The sequence below is a fragment of the Chiloscyllium plagiosum genome, chromosome 12, assembly GCF_004010195.1.
Source record: "Chiloscyllium plagiosum isolate BGI_BamShark_2017 chromosome 12, ASM401019v2, whole genome shotgun sequence".
Lineage (NCBI taxonomy): Eukaryota > Metazoa > Chordata > Chondrichthyes > Orectolobiformes > Hemiscylliidae > Chiloscyllium > Chiloscyllium plagiosum.
Window position 1 is genome coordinate 87,545,570 of NC_057721.1, and position 22,143 is coordinate 87,567,712.

A 22,143-nucleotide genomic window follows, 5' to 3' on the forward strand; every position below is an offset into this window, starting at 1 on the left:
AACCAAAGTCCTGTACAGTTGCCACATCACTTCATGACTCTTGAATTCAATCCCTCTGCTAATGAACGCTAATACACCATAGGCCTTCTTACAAGCTCTATCCACCTGAGTGGCAACTTTCAAAGATCTATGAACATAGACCCCAAGATCCCTCTGCTCCTCCACCTCACTAAGAACCCTACCGTTAACCCTGTATTCCACATTCTTATTTGTCTTTCCAAAATGGACAACCTCACACTTGGCAGGGTTGAACTCCATCAATGGATATAGACCTCACTGTATAACACTGGGTTATGGTGGATAGAGACCTCACCGTATAACACTGGGGTACAGTGGATATAGACTTCACTGTATAACACTGCGGTACGGTGGATATAGACTTCACTGTATAACACTGGGGTACGGGGGATATCACCCTCACTGTATAACACTGCGGTACGGTGGATATAGACTTCACTGTATAACACTGGGGTATGGTGGATATAGACCTCATTGTATAACACTGGGGTACGGGGGATATCACCCTCACTGTATAACACTGGGGTACTGTGTGACTGGGTATGTGCTTGACAGTAGATTACACAAGGGTACCGTTCTGTTTAGATTAGATTAGATTACTTACAGTGTGGAAACAGGCCCTTCGGCCCAACAAGTCCACACCGACCTGCCGAAGCGCACCCACCAATACCCCTATATTTACCCCTGCATCTAACACTACAGGCAATTTAGCGTGGCCAATTCACCTGACCAGCACATCTTTGGACTGTGGGAGGAAACCGTAGCACCCGGAGGAAACCCACACAGACAGTCACCTGAGGCAGGCATTGAACCCGGGTCTCTGGCGTTGTGAGGCAGCAGTGCTGACTGCTGTGCCACCGTGGAGACACCTTCCCACAGTGTATAAATTTCTTTACTATTTCATAAATTTGAATTTTTCTAGGAGGTGACAAGGTGTGTGGATGTAAGTTGTGCAGTTGATGTGATTTGTGTGGATTTCAGCAAGGCCTTTGACAGGGTGCCACACAGATATCTGATAAAGAAGGTAAAACCCCATAGGATTCGCAGTAACTTGGCAAGTTAGATCCAAATTGGAGCCAGAGGATGGTGATAGAAGGTTGTTTGTGTGACTGGAGCAGGGGCATACCATAGGGATCAGTGCAGGGTCCCTTACCATTTGTGATATGGTTTGGGGAGGAGATGATAACCACGTTTGCGGATGTAATAAAGATTGGCAAAATAATTGATAGTGAAGATGATCTTTGGTTACAGGAGGATAAAAATGATTGGTCACACAGGCAGATCAGTTGCAGATGGAGTTTAACCCTGATAAATATGAGATGCTGCACTTTGGAAGAAATAACAAGACAAAGGAGAATGACTGGACACTAGGAAGCTCAGAGGAACATGGAGACCTTGGGGAGTTTGTCCACAGATCCCTGAAGGCAGCAAGATAGGTTCATGGGGTAGTTAAGAAGGTGTATGGGATACTTGCCTTTATTAGCTGAGGTATAGATGGTAAGAGCAGGGAGGTGATGCTGGAGATGTATTGGACTTTGGTGAGGCTACAGCTGGAGTACTGTGGGCAGTTCTGGTCCCCACACTATAGGAAGGATGGGATTACACTGGAGGAGGGGGGGCAGAGGAGATTCTCCAGGATGTTGCCGGGGATAGAGCAGTTTAGCGATGAGGCAGGCTGGATCAGCTCAGGTTGTTGTTGTTAGAGTGGAGAGGATTCAGAGACGATGTGTTAGAGGTGTATAAGATTATGAGGGGCATGGGTAGAGTGGATAGAAAGCAACTGCTCCCCTTAGTTGAAGAGTAAGTAAGAAGGGGCATAATTTTAAGGTGAAAGGCAGGAGGTTTAGAGAGGATTTGGGGAAAAGCCTTCAGGATGATAGGAATCTGAATGCCCCGCCTTGGAGGGGAAACTTCACAACCTTTAAACAATACTTGGCTGAGCTCTTGAAGTTCAAGGCGATGAGCCCAATGTGCGGCAGAGTGACTAGTATCGGAAGGTTGGTGCAGACACTGGACTGAAAGGCCTTTTCTATGCTGTATGTCTCTAAGACTGAATCTTGTCTTTTACATATTTTACCTTTAAGCTCCTTCAAAGCCTCTTACTGCTGCTGTTTATATATTTACACAACATCTTTGGATTTTCAGAGAGTCATAGAGATGTACAGCACGGAAACAGACTCTTTGGTCCAACTCATACATGCTGACAAGATATCCTAAGTTAATCTTGTCCCATTTGCCAGCACTTGGGCCCATATCCCTCCAAACCCTTCCTATTCATGTACCCATCCAAATGCCTTTTAAATGTTGTAATTATCCCAGCCTCCACCACTTCCTCTGGCAGCTCATTCCATATAACGTACCACCCACTGCGTGAAAAAGTTGTCCATTTTAAATCTTTCCCTCTTACCTTTACTCTATCCCTTCTAGTTTTGGATGCCCCCACATGATTTTATAAACTTCTGTAAGGTCACACCTCAGGCTCTGACACTTCAGGGAAAACAGCCGCACCCTATTCAGCCTCTCCCTACAGCTCAACCCCTCCATCCCTGGCAACATCTTTGTAAATCTTTCTGAACCCTCATATTTCATCTTCTCCCCCTTGCTGCTTTTTTAGTTGTCCTCTGCTGGTTTTTAAAGGCTTCCCACTAATCTTCACCACACTGTATGCCTATTCTTTTGTTTTAATGCTGTCCCTGACTTCCCTTGTTGGCCATGATTGTCGCATCCTCCCCTTCATATGTTTCTTCTTCCTTGCGATGAATCTCTGCTGTTTCTACTGAATTACCCCCAGAAACTCCTGCCATTGGTGTTCTACCATCTTCCCTCCTTGGCTCCCCTTCCAATCAACTCTGGCCAGCTCCTCTCTCATGTCTTTGTAGTTCCTTTACTCAATTGTAATACATTACATCCGATTCCAGGTTCGCCCTCTCAAACAGCAGGGTGAGTTCTTTAATATTATGGTCGCTGCCCCCTTGGGATTCTTTCATATTAAGCTGCCTTATCAAGTTTGTCCCATTACACAGCACCAAATCCAGAACTGCCTGTTTCTTAGTGAACTCTACCACAAGCTGCTCCAAAAAGCTATGATATAGGCATTCCACGATTTCTTTTCTTCAGATAGGCTATCAACCTGATTTTCTCAGTCCACCTGCATACTGAAGTCCCCACTAGTGCCTTTCTTACATGCCTTTTCTATCTCCTGATTTATTTTCTTCCCCACATCCTGAGTACTGCTTAGAGGCCTGTACCCAATTCTCATCAAGGCTCGTGCAAAGGTCCTGAGGTGAATCGGAACCATTTGAATCTTTGCACCTATTATGTGCCATGATTTCTGTGGTAATGCTCCTTCCTGAATGTGTTCCACTGCTGTGGTTTGATTGACTTTTGGATAGATTTCTCCAACCCACTTCTGTAAAATTACATCTCAACTTTAGTAAAATTTGCCTTTCCCAACTTTTAACATTGTGTGGGATGGCTAGGCAAGTATTTATTGTAATTTCTAAGGTATTGTAGTTATTATGTTCACTGTTACCGAAATGCTCTCCCATTGATACCCAGCTTCATTCCCTAAAGCAAAGTCACAAACCACCTCTTGCTGGTTTTGAGAGGGATTAACTACAAAATGTTCCCCTGATCATGTCATGAATTCTGTACCCTCTCAACTTTTATACTGACCTTATTCCCGTTAATATTCGGCTGGTCAGAATCCCTCCTATTGCTGCCCTTGTTTTCATGTCCTTCTCAGAGATTTCCCTCCAGGTTTGCTAGTATCCTGTGACTGTTTAGGGAGTCAGTAGTACATTCCCAGCAGTGATTGCCCCTTTAATATTCCCCAGTTCAACCCAGATTCCTCATTTGATGAACCCTGTAATAGATCAACCATCCTTACAGCTGTAATTGTTTACCTAATATTGAATCTCCCCTCCATTCCTTATTCCGCCCCCCACTCACTCCATCTGAAGACCATGTGAACTGGAATGTTGTTGTTTGTCCTGTCCTCCTTTACCTCCCAATTAAATTATGACAGCTGATTGTGTTCGCCCATCCGTATTCGCAATGGACCTTGTACTGGGATTGTCTAACAGTATTCACTGAACAGCTAAGGTAAAACAAAGAACTGCAGATGCTAAAGATCTGCAATAAAACCAGAGATTGCTGAAGAAACTCAGCAAGTCTAGCAGCATCTGTGGAGAGAAACAGAGGTAACGTTTCAGGTCCAGTGACCAGTTCTGAAGAAGGATCACTGGACTCAAAAATATTAACTCTGTTTTTGTTTCACTTAGCAGCTTCCATCTTGTCTATTTTCTAACCCTTATTTTCTTGACTTTATGTACTCAGTTCATATTTTGTTCCCTATTTCCAGCATTACCTTGCCTTTCTATACCTTTGTATCCATTTCCCAGGTAAACCTTGCTTTAACTGTGCCAACCCCACAGCACTGAGACACCTTCCTGTGACAATATTAGTGTTAAGGTGCTTGTTCAGATTCCCAACTCCCTTGCAAATGAATCCTAGTTGCCTAGGAAATGAAATTGGAGTGAAGATTGGATAGAGGAGCCCATTACCCATGAACCACATCCAGGCTTGTCTTACCGGTGCTGGGATGACCTTGTGGGAGCACTGGTAATTCTCCAAATCAGTTCCTTTCGCTCTCTTCTGTGCTGAATCGTAGACTTTCCGTTTGCGTTTGTAAACTTTCTTACAGATTTCCGTATGTGTGTCGAGGCGGTCTAGAACAAACCTTCGGCCACAGAAAGGACAGTGAGCTTTCTCCTCTGGCGAATAATGTCCATCCCACTCTGTCCTCTCATTCTCTACTGAGTTACTGTATTGTGCTGTATGATCAGTATCATCCTTTGTGTCATTCTTTTCTTCATTTGCAATCTCTTTATAATTTGCGAATGGATTTGAATGATCACTGTATTCATCTGAGGAGCCGCCATCAAAGCTGTCTTCAGTTAGTTCCTTCCCTTTATATTGGGTGCTAATTTTCACCTTGTATGAATTTTCATTGCTGCTTTTTGTTGTTCTATGATCAACATCTTTTACATTCTCTGTTATATCTCTCTGTCTGTGTTTTGCTTCTCTTTCCAATTCCAACATTTTCTCTTTGTCTTCCCTTTCTCTATCTGTCCTTTCTCTTTTTGCCCTCTCTCTCTCTGACCTCTCTCTCCCCGAACTCTCCCTCTCAGACCGTGCTCTCCCTGAGCTCTCTCTTTCTCTCTCTGACCACTCTCTCCCTAACCCCTCTCTTCCTCTTTCTGACCTTTCTCTCCCTAACCACTCTCTTTCTCTCTCTGACCACTCTCTCCCTGAGCTCTCACTTTCTCTCCCTGGCCTCCCTCTTGCTCTCACCAACTTCTCTCTCCCTGAGTTCTCTCTTTCTCTTTCTGATCTCTCTCTCCCGGACCCCTCCATCTCTCTCTCTGATCTCTCTCTTTCCATAACCCCTCTTTCTGCTGTCATTGATTCCTCCATATTTTGATCTTCCATCTCTTCGTCTGTTTCATCTCTTTGCATCTGAATTAGTCTCAGTTCCTCTTCTATTTTCCTCAGTCTTCCTTGAATAAGACTCTCTTTCTTAGAAATCTCAACATCTATGTTGATTCTGTCATTTTGCTGACTGTTTTGGAGCTCTCTGGTTTCCAGCCCTTTACTGAAGGTTGAATTATTACATTGGCTGCTCCTTTGATGGGGTTGGACTGGAGATGTTGAATCTTCTGATGTTCTCAGCTCCATACCCCGCTCCCTGCTCCTTAACTGTGACCAGTTGGACTGACATTTGCTTCTTGGTGCTTTAGGTGGTGATGGTCTGAATGTAACAGCTGGCCACATGGGGGCATCCAAATGTATTAAACTCCTCCAGTCAGGAGTCTCTCCTTCAGAGTTTAAGACGTTGCTGAGTCCTGAGTGTCTCCGATCGATGGGCCTCAGAGGGTGAGCTCTGTCAATGCCAGCGCTCCTTTTGCCTTGTGGACCGAGAGTAACCTGGGTCCATCCTAAATCCTGATCCTCTGACATTGGAGATTGCACATGTGACCCATCAGCTGAAAGTTGCTCAGAGATTCCGGGATTTCTGTAGGATCCCGAGTGAGCTTCCACGAGGTAGGTCGTTCGAAGGCGATACAGAGCTTCCTGATACTGCTGTTTGTAAATGGCCATGAGCTTCACCTGTTTCTCTCGCTCCAGTTTCTGTTGGATCTGACATTTCAGTAAGTCCAGTTTAGTTTGAGGTGTCGCAAACGGCATATCATGGCCACCCTGACTGATGGGCGGGAGCTTCCTTGAAGATTTATTTTTGCCATAAGGGGATAAAGGATCAATCTGAAGATAAGGACCCATTTCCCAACAAGCCATTAACATGCCCTGGAGCCTGCAGAAAAAACAATTTAAATGGCACATCAGAATTAACCAGGAGACAGTTAGAACTTAACCATTATCAGGAAGTTACTTCACGACAAAACAAGATATAATCGAAGTTTCTAGCAAAGACAATAAAACAACTGTGGGGATTTATGATTCTTATCAACTGGATGAATAAACCTGGCCAAAGTGGTCTCAAAGGTGGGTTTATAGAATATTTTTGCAACAGAATCCAAAATGCTACAAAACTAACAAGAATCACACTATTTTGGGAGAAAGTGAGGACTGCAGATGCTGGAGATCAAAATTGAGTGTAGGGCTGGAAGAACACAGCAGGTCGGGCAGCATTCGAGGAGCAGGAGAATCAACGTTTCGGGCATAAGCCAGCCCTTCATCAGGAAACGATGCTTATGCCCGAAACATTAATTCTTCTGCTCCTCGAATGCTACCTGATCTGCTGTGCTTTTCCAGCACCACATTAATCTAGACTCTGATTTCCAGCATCTGCAGTCCTCACTTTCTTCAAGAATCTTAAAACCAGTGATTGAGGTATGAGGGGATAACTGGCAAAGATTGATTGGGTAAAAACACTGAAGTGCATCACAGCAAGTAGACAGTGGGAAAATAGTTAAAGAAATTGTTCAAAATGTTCACAAAAAATACATTGCAATGAAAGCAAAACCTCATCAGGAAAGGCACATTCAGGAAAGTTGAGGACAATATTAGATTAAAAAAAGAGCCTAGTGCAAAGTATAGTCACAACATTGAGATTGGAGAATGTTTTATAAACCAGCAAAGGATAACCAAAAGTTGATTAGAAGAGTACTATCCAGAACTATAAAAACTGGTTGTGAAATGTTTCACAAGTGAATAAAAGGAGGAGAGTAGCTAAAGTAAATGTTCAACCTGAGAAATGGAGATATTATAGATCATGGGGAAATAACAGAGACGTTGAACAATAATTTTGCATCTGTCTTCACATTGAGTAAATTTAGGGAGATACAGATTTTTAATTAGTAATGCGTTGAGGAGTTATGGAGACCAGGGCAGGAACGTGGAGTTTAGGCCAAGGTGAGATCAGCCATGAACATATCAAATGGCAGAGTAGACACAAGCAGACTGAATGGCCTCCTCCTGCTCCTTGTTCTCATGTTCTTGTGAGACACTGAGGTCTTTATGGGTTCAGCTCCAATCTCAGCACCCCCCTTCATTTCTGACCTGAAGAGGGTCCCAGTAGATCCTCCCTGATTCCTCGCTTTCCTTTCATTCTCCCATCTTGCATCTTTCTTGACGTTTATGGGAGTAGAGGGGAAAATGTTTAATTTCATGGATCAGCTCATCATCAGCTATTACTGTGTCTGCCAGCTGCCTAACTATTCTAATCCCATTTGCCAGCACTTGGCCCATGGCCTTGTATGTCTTGGCATTGCAAGTGTGCATCTAAATACTCCAGCCCCCTTACACGCAGTGAGTTCCAGATTCCCACTACCCTCTGGGTGAAATATTTTTTTCCTCACTTCTCTAAATTTTCTGCCCCTTACCTTAAATCTATGCTCCCTCATCTCTGATCCCTCCACCTTGGGTTTCTAACCTTAACCCTAACCCTATTGCAGGTTTCCTGTTTATTATTTTTATGCCCTTTATACTTTTATACATCTCAATCTTCTCTGCTGTGAGGAAAGCAACTCCAGTCTTCAACATGAAATTGAATTTCTGGAAGAAGTGATGTTTTTAATTCCTCCAAGAGAGAAATCTTCCCATGAAATAGATCCATGGTATGCACTCTCAAAACCCATATCCAATGGTCAAAGGTGTTTGCGTTATCATTTCCAATTCAATGTGGATGTGTCCTGGCTATATCCTCATGCTTCAAAATGTTTGCCTGTGTGCATCAGCAATTAACTCACAGAATAACCTTTTTAAAACAGTGACATAACCTATAAAAACCTCAGATTGTGATGCATGAATATCACAAGCTCTTCTTGTCAACCTGCTTTGCTGGTACCTTCAATCACTTTATTTAGGAAGGATGTTGTGAAATTTGAAAGGGCTTAGAAAAGATTAACAAGGATGTTGCCAGGGTTGGGATATTTGAGCTATAGGGAGAGACTGAATAGGCTGGGGCTATTTTCCCTGGAATGTTGGAGGCTGAGGGGTGATCTTATAAAGGTTTATAAAATCATGAGGGGCACGGATAGGATAAATAGACAAATTCTTTTCCCTGGGGTAGCGGAGCCAAAATTAGAGGGCATAGGTTTAGGGCGAGAGGGGAAAGATATAAAAGGGGCCTAAGGGGCAACTGTTTCACTCAGAGGGTGGTACATGTATGGAATGAGCTGCCAGAGGAAGTGGTGGAGGCTGGTACAATTGCAACAGTTAAGGGGCATCTGGACAGTATGTGAATAGGAAGGGTTTACTGGGATGTGTGCCAAGTGCTAGCAAATGGACTAGATTAGGTTAGGATATCTGGTGGGCATGGGCGAGTTGGAACAAAGGTTCTCATAGAAGAATCATAGAAACCTTACAGTGTGGAAACAGGCTGTTCAGCCCAAGTCCGCATTGACCCTCTGAAGAGTATCCCACCTTGACCCATTTCCCTACCCTATTACTCTACATTTACCCCTGGTTAAGCACCTAACCTACACATCCCTGAACACTATGGGTAATTTAGCATGGCCAATTCACCTAACTTGCACATCCTTGGACTGTGGGAGAAAACCGGAGCACCCGGAGGAAACCCACGCTGACACAGGGAGAATGTGCAAACTCCACACAGACAGTCGCCTGAGGCTGGAATCAAACCCGTGTCCCTGGTGCTGTGAGGCAGCAGTGCTAACCACTGAGTTACTGTGTCGCTCCATTTGCTTCCATGCTGAACATCTCTGTGCCTCTATGACTCTTTTTAATTTGCTACATTATCAAACCATAGAATGCTTCCACTTGTCTCCACAGCCCTAACCCAGCCTGAGCAAGGCTTTTGGACTTTTGCTTATGGTTTGGTTTCTCATCAGAATATTTGTCTGCACCTGACATCTCATTAAAGCTGGTATTTTTTTCATAGAAATGTAGAGCATATAAAGATAGAAACATAGAACATAGAAACATAGCACATAGAAACATAGCACATAGAAACATAGGACATAGAAACATAGGACATACAACACAGACACATAGAATGTAGAAACATAGAATGTAGAAGCATAGAACATAGAGCATAGAAACATAGTACATATAAACATGGAACATAGAAACATGTAACACAGAAACAGAAAATAGGAACATAGAAACATAGGACATAGAAACATGGAACATAGAATATAGAACATAGAAATATAAAACGTAACATAGAATATAGAAACATAAAACATTACGGCGCAGTACAGGCCCTTCGGCCTTCGATGTTGCACTGACCTGTGAAACCAATCTGAAGCCCATCTAACCTACACTATTCCATTCTCATCCATATGTTTATCCTATGACCATTTAAATGCCCTTAAAGTTGGTGAATCTACTGCTGTTGCAGGCAGAGCGTTCTACACCCCTATTACCCTCTGAGTAAAGAAACTCCTTCTGACATTTGTCCTATATCTATCACCCCTCAATTTGAAGCTATAAAATTGTGGGCGGCACGGTGGCACAGTGGTTAGCACTGCTGCCTCACAGCGCTTGAGACCCGGGTTCGATTCCCGCCTCAGGCGACTGACTGTGTGGAGTTTGCACGTTCTCTCCGTGTCTGCGTGGGTTTCCTCCGGGTGCTCCGGTTTCCTCCCACAGTCCAAAGATGTGCAGGTCAGGTGAATTGGCCATGCTAAATTGCCCGTAGTGTTAGGTAAGGGGTAAATGTAGGGGTATGGGTGGGTTGCGCTTCGGCGGGGCGGTGTGGACTTGTTGGGACGAAGGGCCTGTTTCCACACTGTAAGTAATCTAATCTAATCTAATCTAAAAAATTGAGGGGTGATAGATATAGGACAGATGTCAGAAGTAGTTTCAGTTTTTCTCTCTTTTGCAATTCTACTCCCATATTGATAACTCAAACACAACTAACTGCAATAACTTGGTTCCTGAAACAACTGGTCCCTTACATTTCTATCACTCCTGATTGTTACACCTCAGCTGTCTCAGCTTGCTTAACTTTTGCAAGCAACTCTACCTTTAACAGCTTTGTCAATTTCACCAGCCTAGCTTTCATTAAATATTGTAAAACAGTCACAGGTAGTTCCTGCACCTGACAGAATGTTCTAGCCATTTCTAATATTGTTTTGATTTGCTGAGAAATCTGGTGCCTCTCTTTTTATCCTTTACCAATTTCTATTACTCCATGTCCAATTTCATGTTGTTTGCATCTAAGATCCCACGCTGAGCTTCCAAATGATGTTCCAGCTGGTACAGGAGGTGCAATCAAATTCCACTACCTCACTGGTCACATAAAGGGTTCCTGTGGTACAGTGGTAGTATCCTTCCTCTGAGCAAGGACACTTGGGTTCAAGTTGGTCCCTTGCTCCAGAGGTCTGTAATACATCTCTGTAATACATTTCTGTAATACTTCTCTGAACAGGTTGATGAGGAAATATTTTCAAGAAGGTATATCCAGGAGGCTTCTTTAATGAACTCAAAATAATCTGTTTATTTTGACCAGACTTCATTCTCTGGTTAACACGAGCTATATATATTCCCCCAATCTCACACACAAACACAGTCACACAGCTCAAAAAGACAAGAGTCTAGATCAGAGTGGTGCTGGAAAAGCACAGCAGGTCAGGCAGCATCCGAGGAGCAGGAAAATCGACCTTTCAGGCAAAAGCCCTTCATCAGGAATCAGATTCCTGATGAAGGGCTTTTGCCCGAAACATTGATTTTCCTGCTCCTCGGATGCTGCCTGACCTGCTGTGCTTTTCCAGCACCACTCTGATCTAGACTCTGATTTCCAGCATCTGCAGTCCTTGTTTTTACCTCAAAAGGACAAGTCCCTGCAGAGATAACAGTTTTATAAAACAAAAAGCAAAAAGAGGAAAAGGCCCCCTATGAACCAAGGGTCTGGAAACAAAGGATAGAAGGTGATGACTTCTCACATCCACTGGATTTCCTGTCAACAATGTTGAAGTATGGACAGTTGTAGACTGATGGTGGAACTTCACTTCTGATTGCAAGCAACCTTTGGGTTCAAGTTTTTGGAAATTGGTCACAGTTGATCTCTTAAGGTTTTACAATGTATTCAGAAATAATGGTATTTGGAAATTTTTATAAGGTTCCCAGGAAGAGAGTTTGAGTAAATTTTGAGAGTTTGATAAATGAAACATTTGAGAGCAAGATAAAGAAAAAGAAAGAAGCATGTGTTAGGTTCAACACATTAAAAACAAGGGAGGCCTTCAAAAATCCAGAGAGAGTAGGAAGTTAGTGAGTTTTGAGAAGATTTGTAGCTCAGGGTAAGGTTCTGGATGTAAGTTTGCTTGCTAAGCTGGTAGGTTCATTTTCAGACGTGTTGTCACTATGCTAGGTAACATCATCAGTGAGCCTCCGGTGAAGCACTGGTGGTATGGCCTGCTTTCTATTTATGTGTTTAGGTTTCCTTGAGTTGGTGATGTCATTTCCTGTTCCTTTCCTCAGTGGGTGGCAAATGGGATCTAAGTCAGTGTGTTTGTTGATAGAGTTCCGGTTGGAATGCCATGCTTCGAGGCATTTTTGTGCGTGTCTCAGTTTGGTTTGTCCTAGGATGGATGTGTTGTCCCAGTCGAAGTGGTGTCCTTCCTCATCCATATGTAGGGATATTAGTGAGAGTGGGTCATGTCTTGTGGCTCATTGGTGTTCATGTATCCTGGTGGCTAGTTTTCTTTCTGTTTGTCCAATTTAGTTTTGCTCATTGTCCGTATAGGATCCTTTAAGTGCATTAGCTGCTGTTTTAGTGTGTTGGTGGGTTTGTGGTTTACCATGATGCCAAGAGGTCTGAGGAGTCTGGCAGTCATTTCTGAGATGTCTTTGATGTAAGGGAGAGTGGCTAGGGTTTCTGGATATGTTTTGTCTGCTTGTTTGGGTTTATTGCTGAGAAATTGGCGGACTGTGTTCATTGGGGACCCATTCTTTTTGAATACACGGTATAGGTGATTTTCCTCTGCTGTGCCTACTTCCTCTGTGCTGCAGTGTGTTTTGGCTCATTAACATAATGTTGTAATGCGATAGTGTAGGAAGTTGCTTAAACTGGAAATGAAGAGAGCATAAAAGGGCCATGAAATATCTTTGGCCAATGGGATTAAGGAAAAACCCAAGACTTTCTCTAAGTATATTAAGCACAAGAGGATTACCAGGAAAAGAATGGGACCTATTAGAGACCAAAGGGGTAACCTGTGTGCATGGAGCCTGTGGACATGGGTGAGTCTTAAATGAATACTTCTCATCTGTATTCATAGCGAAGAAGGACATTGTAAGTGCAGATTTCAGTTGGGGTGGTGCAATTCTGGAACATGTTTGGATTAATGAGGAGATATTAGATGTTTTAGTGAGCATAAAAGTATTCATCACCCAAAGGGTGTAGGAGGGCATATGGATGGCAGGGACCCTTGCAACATTTAAGCATCTGGATGAGTAGTTACAGGTAAATGGGTTGATGTTTGTAGGTCAGCATAGACATGGTGGGCCAAAGAACCTGTTCTGCATGACTCAATGAACTTCTACTGAGCAAATAATGCCAGGAGAGAGACTTTCAGCTTCTGAGGTGTCTACTGTCTCTACCTGGATTTGTAAAACAAAATTCCAATTGTAGAAATTGTCACTAGGTAACTTCACATAATGGCTCTCTGATCTTTTTAAAGTGAGGTTTTCCATTATGAAAGGCAATAAACCCTATCTCATCTCTTTGCAAGCTTTGCAGAGCTGTTTTCTACGAAGTCACATGATGTTTCTGCAAACAGGAGGTGGCTTACAGCCCACAACTCTCCTCAATGAAACCCTTTCCAAAACAGAAATCTCCAAACTGTTCCATATCTTCCAAGTTTTCCACATAGTCCATAAATATCATTACATATTTGTAACATTTCTCATTCCTGGAACCATTTTTGTAAATCACCTTTCCACTCTCTCCACGACATTAACATCCTTTCAGAAGTGTGGTGCCATATCTACACACAACGCCCCAGCTGAATTCTAAAAAGTGACTTATACAAGGTCAGCATAGCTTATTTCTTTTGTACTTTATGCTCCTATTAATGAAGCCCAAGATATTGCATGTTTTGTTAAGCACTGTCTCAACTTGTCCTGCCACCTGTAACAGCATATTCAAGTGAAAATACTGTGTTGTGTATGAGCAGCACTGTACATTCTAGGCAGAAATCACTTGCAAAATGAAATAAATCGCAGAATGTAATAAATGAACTGTTTCAATTCAAATTGGATAATGGTCAGTACTCTTTCTTAAGCATAACTTTAATAGCTTCTGACTCTGTCTCTGCTTCCCTCCTCTCATTAATTTCCCCATTAATGCTCCATGACGATGACTCTAACAATCAGTACCCTCCTCTCTTACAGTATACATGTTGACTTTGTTCTTGAGTTGGTATTCCTTTGAAATGTCCTGATGTGTCAGATGAAGGGCTTTGACAAAAATATGTCTGTTTTCCAGCAAGTTCTATATTGTATTACCAAATGGCTTGGTTGTGATAAGGAAATCATAACAATGAGCTTAGGAAAGTCAAATACGTTTGACAAAATGAAATCAAATTCACCAAATCTGTTAGTTTCTTGAGGATGTAATTACTGTGGCAACCAGTAGATGTGGTATACTTTGACTTCAAAAAGGTATTTGTGAAGATGCCAGACAATAGACTGATGGGCAGGAGAAAGATTGATGGAGTTGGGGATGGTTTACTAACATGGATAGAGAGTTAGTTAACATACAGGAAGCAAAGAGTAGGGATAACTAAGACATTTTCTCATTGGCAAGCTGTGATGAGTGAAGGATCTGTGCTGGACTTAATTTGTATCATTAATAAAGGTTCAGGGTTGGAGGGCATTGATTAGAAGGTTACTTGATGCTATATCCAGCAAATGTCATATTCAGAATATTGAAACATGGTCTGTGTCCAGTGTGGAATCTCCTAGAACTGACTTTTTAAAATGATGTTGAACTGTGGATACAGAAACTGTGACACTGTCTTGAAAAGATAATCCCAGATGAAGAAGTGTCAATACCAAGATCCCGAGACCATCCAAATTGTATTCCTGAAAGGGTGATTCTGAAATAGTGGTGAAGATTGTCTCAACCCCCAGGGAGAATGCCTGTCCAGATTACTCTCTGCCCAATTCCACCTTCAGAAAAGAGTCTCTGACAAACCACAGGGTAAACTAGAATATTGGTCTCCTTATCTTTTCTCAAAGTGATGTCTACAAAGAAACTCAACACCAACAAAAAGAGCAGGGAATTTCAACACAAAGATCAAGAGACACTGCCATCCTAAGATGCCCAACTCTGTTCCTTTTCAAACTGGCCAATAGAATCCCAGCAATCTCCCAATAACAGATCACTAACTTCATGAGCTGCAGTCAGTTCCTCTCTTGGAGACTCCAGTATAAAACTGCAGCATTTTCATTCACTCTCACTAGTAACCTTACATAAGGATGAGGAAGGACACCACTTTGACTGGGACAACAAATCAATCCTAGGACAATCCAAACAGAGACACGCATGAGAATTCCTAGAAGCATGGCATTCCCCTGAGAAAAAGAATAGGAAATGATGTCACAATAAATGACACCACCACAGTAAATGACATCACCGTCCCAAGGAAACCTACACATAAATAGAAAACGGGCCACACCACCACTGCTTCATTCGGAGGCTCACTGAAGATGTTACCTAGTATGGTGATGAAACGTCTGAAAACAAACCTTCCAGTTCAGCGAGCAAACCTGCACCGTTTTCATTCACTGAACAACAGCTGTGTAAACATCCCACTTTGTCACATCTACACGATCAGTGTTCAAGACCAGCCAGTTACAGGACTTCAAAACAGTTCATGTCTTTATAAAAGTTCGTAAAAGTTCACTATTTTAAACTATATTTTCCTTGAGAGAGAAAAAGGATCTACATTTCTGTCTGTGTGTGTGTCTGAGTCTGTGTGTCTGAGTGTGTGTCCGCCTGTGTCAGTGGGTGGCACTGAATGGATCTGAAGATAAGGAGTTCGGAGATCAAAAGAACTTGGAAGAAGCAAAAGGGAACTTGATTTAATCCTATAAACTGCTCTGGCTGAACTGTTTTCCCTGTATTTTCTCTCTCCCATAACAATATCTGTCTACAGGTATATATATAGGGGATTAGGAAGGGGATAGAGCTTAAACTAGCAGAGATATAAAACTGGTGATTCAAATTTTATCTTTCTGTGATTTGGACTGATATACCTCTAATTAGTTTTTTTGTTAAGTGTAAAAACCTGGTCAGTGTTTATTTAACCTGGTTCTGGCAGTCAGGATGTGGAGGTGCTGGTGTTGGACTGGGGTGGACAAGGTCAGAAGTCAGACAACACCAGGTTATAGTCCACCAGGTTTATTTGGAATCACAAGCTTTCAGAGCACTGCCCCTTTATCAGGAGAAGTGAAGGGAAGCACACAGCCAGTCATTGGTTTTACCCACAGAATATATAGGCAGAGAGATCGAAAGATAGTACAAATGGTGTGAGTGAGGTGTCAACAGGCCGAATAATAAGTCTCTGCAGGTGATCAAAAGTGCCAGATGGTGTGAGTAAAGTGTCAACAGCTGAATAACAAGTGAAGGGATGATCTATAATCCGATTGAGGCCGAGAGATAATTACAAAAAATTAAAAATTAAGTGGTGCTGGAAATAAACCAAAGAGCTGGAATGACATGCTAGGTATAAAGGTCACATGCCGAGAGTCTAACCAAAGTAACAAGTAATCCAAAGTGTACAAACTCGCTAAGGTAGAGAGAACATAACAATTTATCAAGGTGATGGTGTTAAAACAGGAGAGTGAGGAAGATGTTAGAGATACAGTACAGTACGGGGGGGGGTCACATGTACATGACATGAACCCAAGATCACGGGTAAGGCCACAGTGAGTATATTTTAAGACTGAGATAGATAGGTTTTGATTGTCAAGGGGTTCAAGGATTACGGGGAGAAAGCGGGAGAATAGGGTGGAGAAACGTATCAGCCATGATTGAATGGCAGAGCAGACTTGATGGGCTGAGTGGCCCAATTTCTACTCCTATGTCTTATGGCAGAGGTGGGGAACCTTTTCATGTCGGAAGGCCGCTTTATGTTAGTTGTAATCTAATAAGGCCGCATCCAAGAAACTTCAATTATATATTCTTCAAAATTCACATTATTTTGTAAAAATCTAACTACTATGTACTAACTAAAAAGAAAAAAAGTTAATTCTAAAATTAACTAACCTTTTAATGACTTTGTTGTGACTGCTTTTTGTAGGAAAGCATTTGAATATTTGGTTGCAGCATGGAGGTCTGCAGTTTTAGCTGATCCTCGAGATGGGTATCTGTCATTTGTGACCTTAAGGGCATCTTGATTTTGGTTAAGTAGGAGAATGTAGATTTGCAGCAATAAGTGGTTGAAAAGCAAGAAAGCATTTTTTGTGCATGTTGCCGAAGGCATGGGGATTCTGTTGGAATGCCACGTGCACTGTTGTCATAAGTTGATAAACACTGGCGTACTGGATAACCACAGGCTCTCGCCAACCAGCCTCGGGCGGTAGTGGTGCCACACTTCAGGCGGGGAAGATAACGTACATTCTACAGTCTCATTATAACTAAATCATGAGGATAGCAGGTGTCAAAATAGCCCTTATGACTTACCAATTTTTTAATTGTGGCGGTCAGTCTGTAAGGATTATTTCATTGAATTTTCTTTCGCTGTCTGGTATTTTAAATACATTCATTTTAAGATTAAAATAAAAATAATAAAGGACAAAAAAAAGCATATTAATAAAAACTAAAAGATTTGTTCTGCAAAATTTGGATTCAGTCAAAAGGCCACACACAATGGCCTTACGGCTGCAGGTTCCCCACCCCTGTCTTATGGTCTAATACCATGGGGTGGGGGAGTCTATGTCTACAGGGCATAGGTTTAATGTGAGAAGGGAAAGATTTAAAAGGGACTCAAGGGACATTTTCACACAGAAGGTGGTACGTATATGGAATGAGCTGCCAGTGGAAGTGGTGGAGGCTGGTACAATTACAACATTTAAAAGGCATCTGGATGGGTATATGAATAAGAAGGATTTAGAGGTCTATGGGCCAACTGGGCAGCATGGTGGCTCAGTGGTTAGCACTGCTGCCTCACAGCCCTAGGGTCCCAGGTTCAATTCCAGCCTCGGGTGACTGTCTGTGTGGAGTTTGCACATTCTCCTCGTGTCTGCATTGGTTTTCTCCGGCTTCCTCCCACAATCTATGGGCAGGTTAGGTGAATTGGCCATGCTAACTTGCCCATAGTGTTAGGTGCATTAGTCAGAGGGAAACAAGACTGGGTGGGTTACTCCTTGGAGGGGCGGTGTGGACTTGTTGGGCCGAAGGGCCTGTTTCCACACTGTAGGGAATCCAACATAATTTAAAAATCTAAATCCTGGCAAATGGGACTAGATTAATTTAGGATATCTGGTTGGCATAGACGAGTTGGACCGAAGGGTCTGTTTCCATGCTGTACATCTCTATGACTCCAGGACTCTAATTAAAGTAAAAATTAAGTTCTGTACTGCAACTGAGAAATGGCGATGGTAACTGCTAGAGATTACCTGCAGGTGGCAGAGTTGTACCAATCAACTTGCAAGAAATTACAAAAGCCAAGTTGTTTAAATCGACAAGTAAAGTCAGAGTTTTTCATAGAATTCCTACAGTGTGGAAACAGGCCATTCAGCCCACCGAGTTCACACCAACCTTCTGAAGAGCACCCCACCCAGAACCATCCTCCCCAGGCCATTCAGCCCTACAAATCTGCTGCCATTCAATATGATCACGGTTGATTTTTTACCTCAAGGGCTTATACACTGAGGACCTGGGGAGAGTTGCTGAACAAAGAGACCTTGGAGTGGATGGAGGTGCATAGTTATTTGAAAATAACAGGTTGCAGGGGAACTTGGATAAACTGCATAAACTGCAGGGGAACTTGGATAAACTGGGAACTTGGGCTGAGGGTTGGCAAATGGAGTTCAATGCAGCTAAATGTGAGGTGATGCACTTTGGGAAGGCAGAGTACTGGGTCAATGGAAAGATTCTTGGTAGTGTGGATGTGCAGAGGGATCTTGGAGTCCATGTACATAGATCCCTGAAAGTTGCCACCCAGGTGGATAGTGCTGTTAAGAAGGCGTACGGTGTGTTAGGTTTCATTGGTAGAGGGATTGAGTTCCAGAACCACAATATCAGGCTGCAACTGTACAAAACGCTAGTGCGGCTGCACTTGGAATATTGTGTACAGTTCTGGTCGCCCCACTACAGGAAGGATATGGCAGCATTGGAAAAGGTGCAGAGGAGATTTACCTGAATGTTGCCTGGTCTGGAGGGAAGGTCTTATGAGGAAAGGCTGAGAGACTTGGGTCTGTTGTCATTGGAAAGAAGAAGGCTAAGGGGGGATTTAATAGAGACATACAAGATGATCAGAGGATTAGATAGGGTGGACAGTGAGAGTCTTTCTCCTAGGATGATGACGTCAGCTTGTACGAGGGTGCATTAGTACAAATTGAGGGGTGATAGGTTTAAGACAGATGTCAGAGGCAGGCTCTTTACACAGAGTGTGGGAAGGGCGTGGAATGCCCTACCTGCTAATGTAGTCAACTCAGCCACATTAGGGAGATTTAAACAACCCTTGGATATGCACATGGATGATTTTGGGATAGTGTAGGGGGATGAGCTGAGAATAGTTCACAGGTCGGTGCAGCATCGAGGGCCGAAGGGCCTGTTCTGCGCTGTATTGTTCTATGTTCTAAAATAGAGTTGCAGGTAGATAGAATAGTGAAAGCATTTGGTATGCTTGTATTTATTGGTCAGTGCATTGAGTATTGGAGTTGGGAGGTCATGTTGTGCCTGTACAGGGTATTGGTTAGGCCAATTCTGGAATAGTGCATGCAATTCTGGATTTCCTGCTTTGGGAAGGATGTTGTGAAACTTAAAAGGATTCAGAAAATATTGGCAAAGATGTTGCCAGGTTTAGAAGGTTTGCGCTATAGGGAGAGGCAAAATCGGCTGGGGCTATTTTCCCTGGAGTGTTGGAGGTTGAGGGGTGACCATTTAGAGGTTATAAAATCAGGAGGGGCATGGATAGGATAAACAGACAAGGTCTTTTCCCCGGGGTGGGGGAGTCCAGAACTAGAGGGCATAGGTTTAGGGTTAGAGGGGAAAGATTTAAAAGGGACCTAAGGGGCAACTTTTTCACACAGAAAAAGTACATGTATAGAATGAGCTGCCAGAGGAAGTGGTGTAGGCTGGTACAATTACAGCATTTATAAGACATCTGGATGGGTATATGAATGAGAAGGGTTTGGAGGGATATGGGTCAAATGCTGATAAATGGGACTAGATTAATTTAGGATATTAGATTAGATTACAGTGTGGAAACAGGCCCTTCGGCCCAACAAGTACACACCGACCCGCCGAAGCGAAACCCACCCATACCCCTACATTTACCCCTTACCTAACACTATGGGCAATTTAGTATGGCCAATTCACCTGACCTGCACATCTTTGGACTGTGGGAGGAAACCGGAGCACCCGGAGGAAACCCACGCAGACACGGAGAGAACGTGCAAACTCCACACAGTCAGTCGCCTGAGGCGGGAATCGAACCCGGGTCTCAAGCGCTGTGAGGCAGCAGTGCTAACCACTGTGCCACCGTGCCGCCCACATCTGGTCGGATTGGACTGAAGGTCTGTTTCCATGTTGTACATCTCTATGACTCTCGCCGTAACCCTACATTTCCCATGGCTACTCCATCTGCCCTACACATTGTTGGGCTGTGGGAGGAAACTGGAACACCCAGAGGAAACCCACACAGACATGGGGCGAATGTGCAAACTGTACCGTAGGTGCCTGAGAGTTCCTGCCGCTGTGAGGCAGCAGTGCTAACTACTGAACCAGTATAAGCTAAGAAAATAGAAACTATTAAAGGACTTGCACAGTATTTGGGTTTGGTAGAAATACAAGAGAGACTTGATACTCTGGGTAAGTAAGACCATACAACATCAGACCAGAAGTAGGCCATTCAATCCAACAGGCAGCATCTAAGGAGCAGGTGAATCGACGTTTCAGGCATAAGCCCGCTGCCTGATCGGCTGTGCTTTTCCAGCGCCACACTCTTCGACTCTGATCTCCAGCATCTGCAGTTCCTCACTTTCTCCTATTCACTTCCTAATTAAAAATCTGTCTACACCAACCTTGATTTTTAAAAAAATTCATTTATTTCCCAGAGGGCAACCATATTGCTGTGGGTCTGGAATCACGTGTAGGCCAGACTGGGTAAGAATGGCAGATTCTCTCCCTGAAGGACATTAGAGAACCACTTGGGATTTTGCAACAATTGAAAAGTTTAATGGTCATGGTTAGATTCTTAAATCCAGACTCTTGTTACTGACTCACTGGGATTTCAGCTCTAGTTATCTCTCCTGCTGTAAAGAATTCCACAGATTCCCTACCCCCAAGAGATGACATTCCTCCTCATTTCCCTCTTAAATGCGTGACTCCTTTCTGCAGTCTTTCTGCATTTAAATAATATTCCGCTCCTCTACTCTTCCTGACAATGTGCATAACCTCACATGTTCCCACATTTTATTCCTTCTGACAAGTTCACGCTGATTGGTTTAACCTGTCTATATTATTCTGAAAATTCTGTTTATCATCCTCACCACTTGCCTTCCACCTACTTTTACGTCACCCACAAACCTGGTGACGGTACATTCACTTTCCTCATCCAAGTCATTAATATATGTTGTAAAGAATTATGGACCCCAGGTATTATCCCTGTAAACCTGTATTGAAATTCCCTCAGAGTCAAAACGCCCTTCCTGAGGTGTGGTGCCCAGGTCTGTTCACAGTACTCGGACTGGGGTCTAACTGGGGTTTTGTATAACTGCAGTATGAAGTCCACATCCTTATACTCCAGCCCTTTAGATACAAAAGCCAACATTCCACTAGTCTGTTTACTGCACCTGTTTGTGGCATTATAAAGAGCTGTGCACCAAACCCCCAAATCTCATTGGACATCCACTATATTTAACTTTGTGCCTATTAAAAAATGCCCATATCTACCCCTTTAACTCCAAAACTGATAACCTCACACTGGCTTCTATTACAATCCATCTGCCACGCTTTGCCCATTCACCTAATCGATCAATAACCTGGTGAAATTTTCTACTGTCATCAACACTGCCCAATTTCGTGATGTCAACAAATTTCGATATTTGACTGTTCATGCGATCATTCAAGCGTTTAATGAATATTGTGAATAATTGAGGCCCCAACACAGATCCCTGTGGGATACCACTAATCACTTGCTGCCAATTTGAGTACATTCCCATTATTCCAAGTCTGTGTTTTCTACTACATAACCAATTTCCTATCCATGTCAGTAAATTGCCCTCAAGTCCATGGCTTCCACCTTAGCTAACAGTCTCTTGTGTGGGACTTTATCAAAAGCCTTCTAAAAGTCAATATAAACAACATTCAACAACTTACCTCTGTCCAAAAAGCTATGAGGTTTGTCAGGCATGACCTAGCATTCATGAATCCATGGGACATGGATGTTGCTGGTGAAGCTAGTA

At 43.0% G+C, this 22,143-nt stretch overlaps 1 protein-coding gene across 1 annotated transcript in view; it reads right to left on the reverse strand.

Annotated features, from left to right (window-relative positions):
- LOC122554870 (zinc finger CCCH domain-containing protein 13-like) overlaps window positions 1-22,143 on the reverse strand; it is a 28,278-nt gene that overhangs the window by 1,261 nt on the left and 4,874 nt on the right. Inside the window, exon 2 of the mRNA XM_043700218.1 lies at window positions 4,612-6,391. Coding sequence (XP_043556153.1) covers window positions 4,612-6,381 — 1,770 coding nt within the window. The 5' untranslated portion in view covers window positions 6,382-6,391. The remainder of the gene's footprint in view (window positions 1-4,611; window positions 6,392-22,143) is intronic.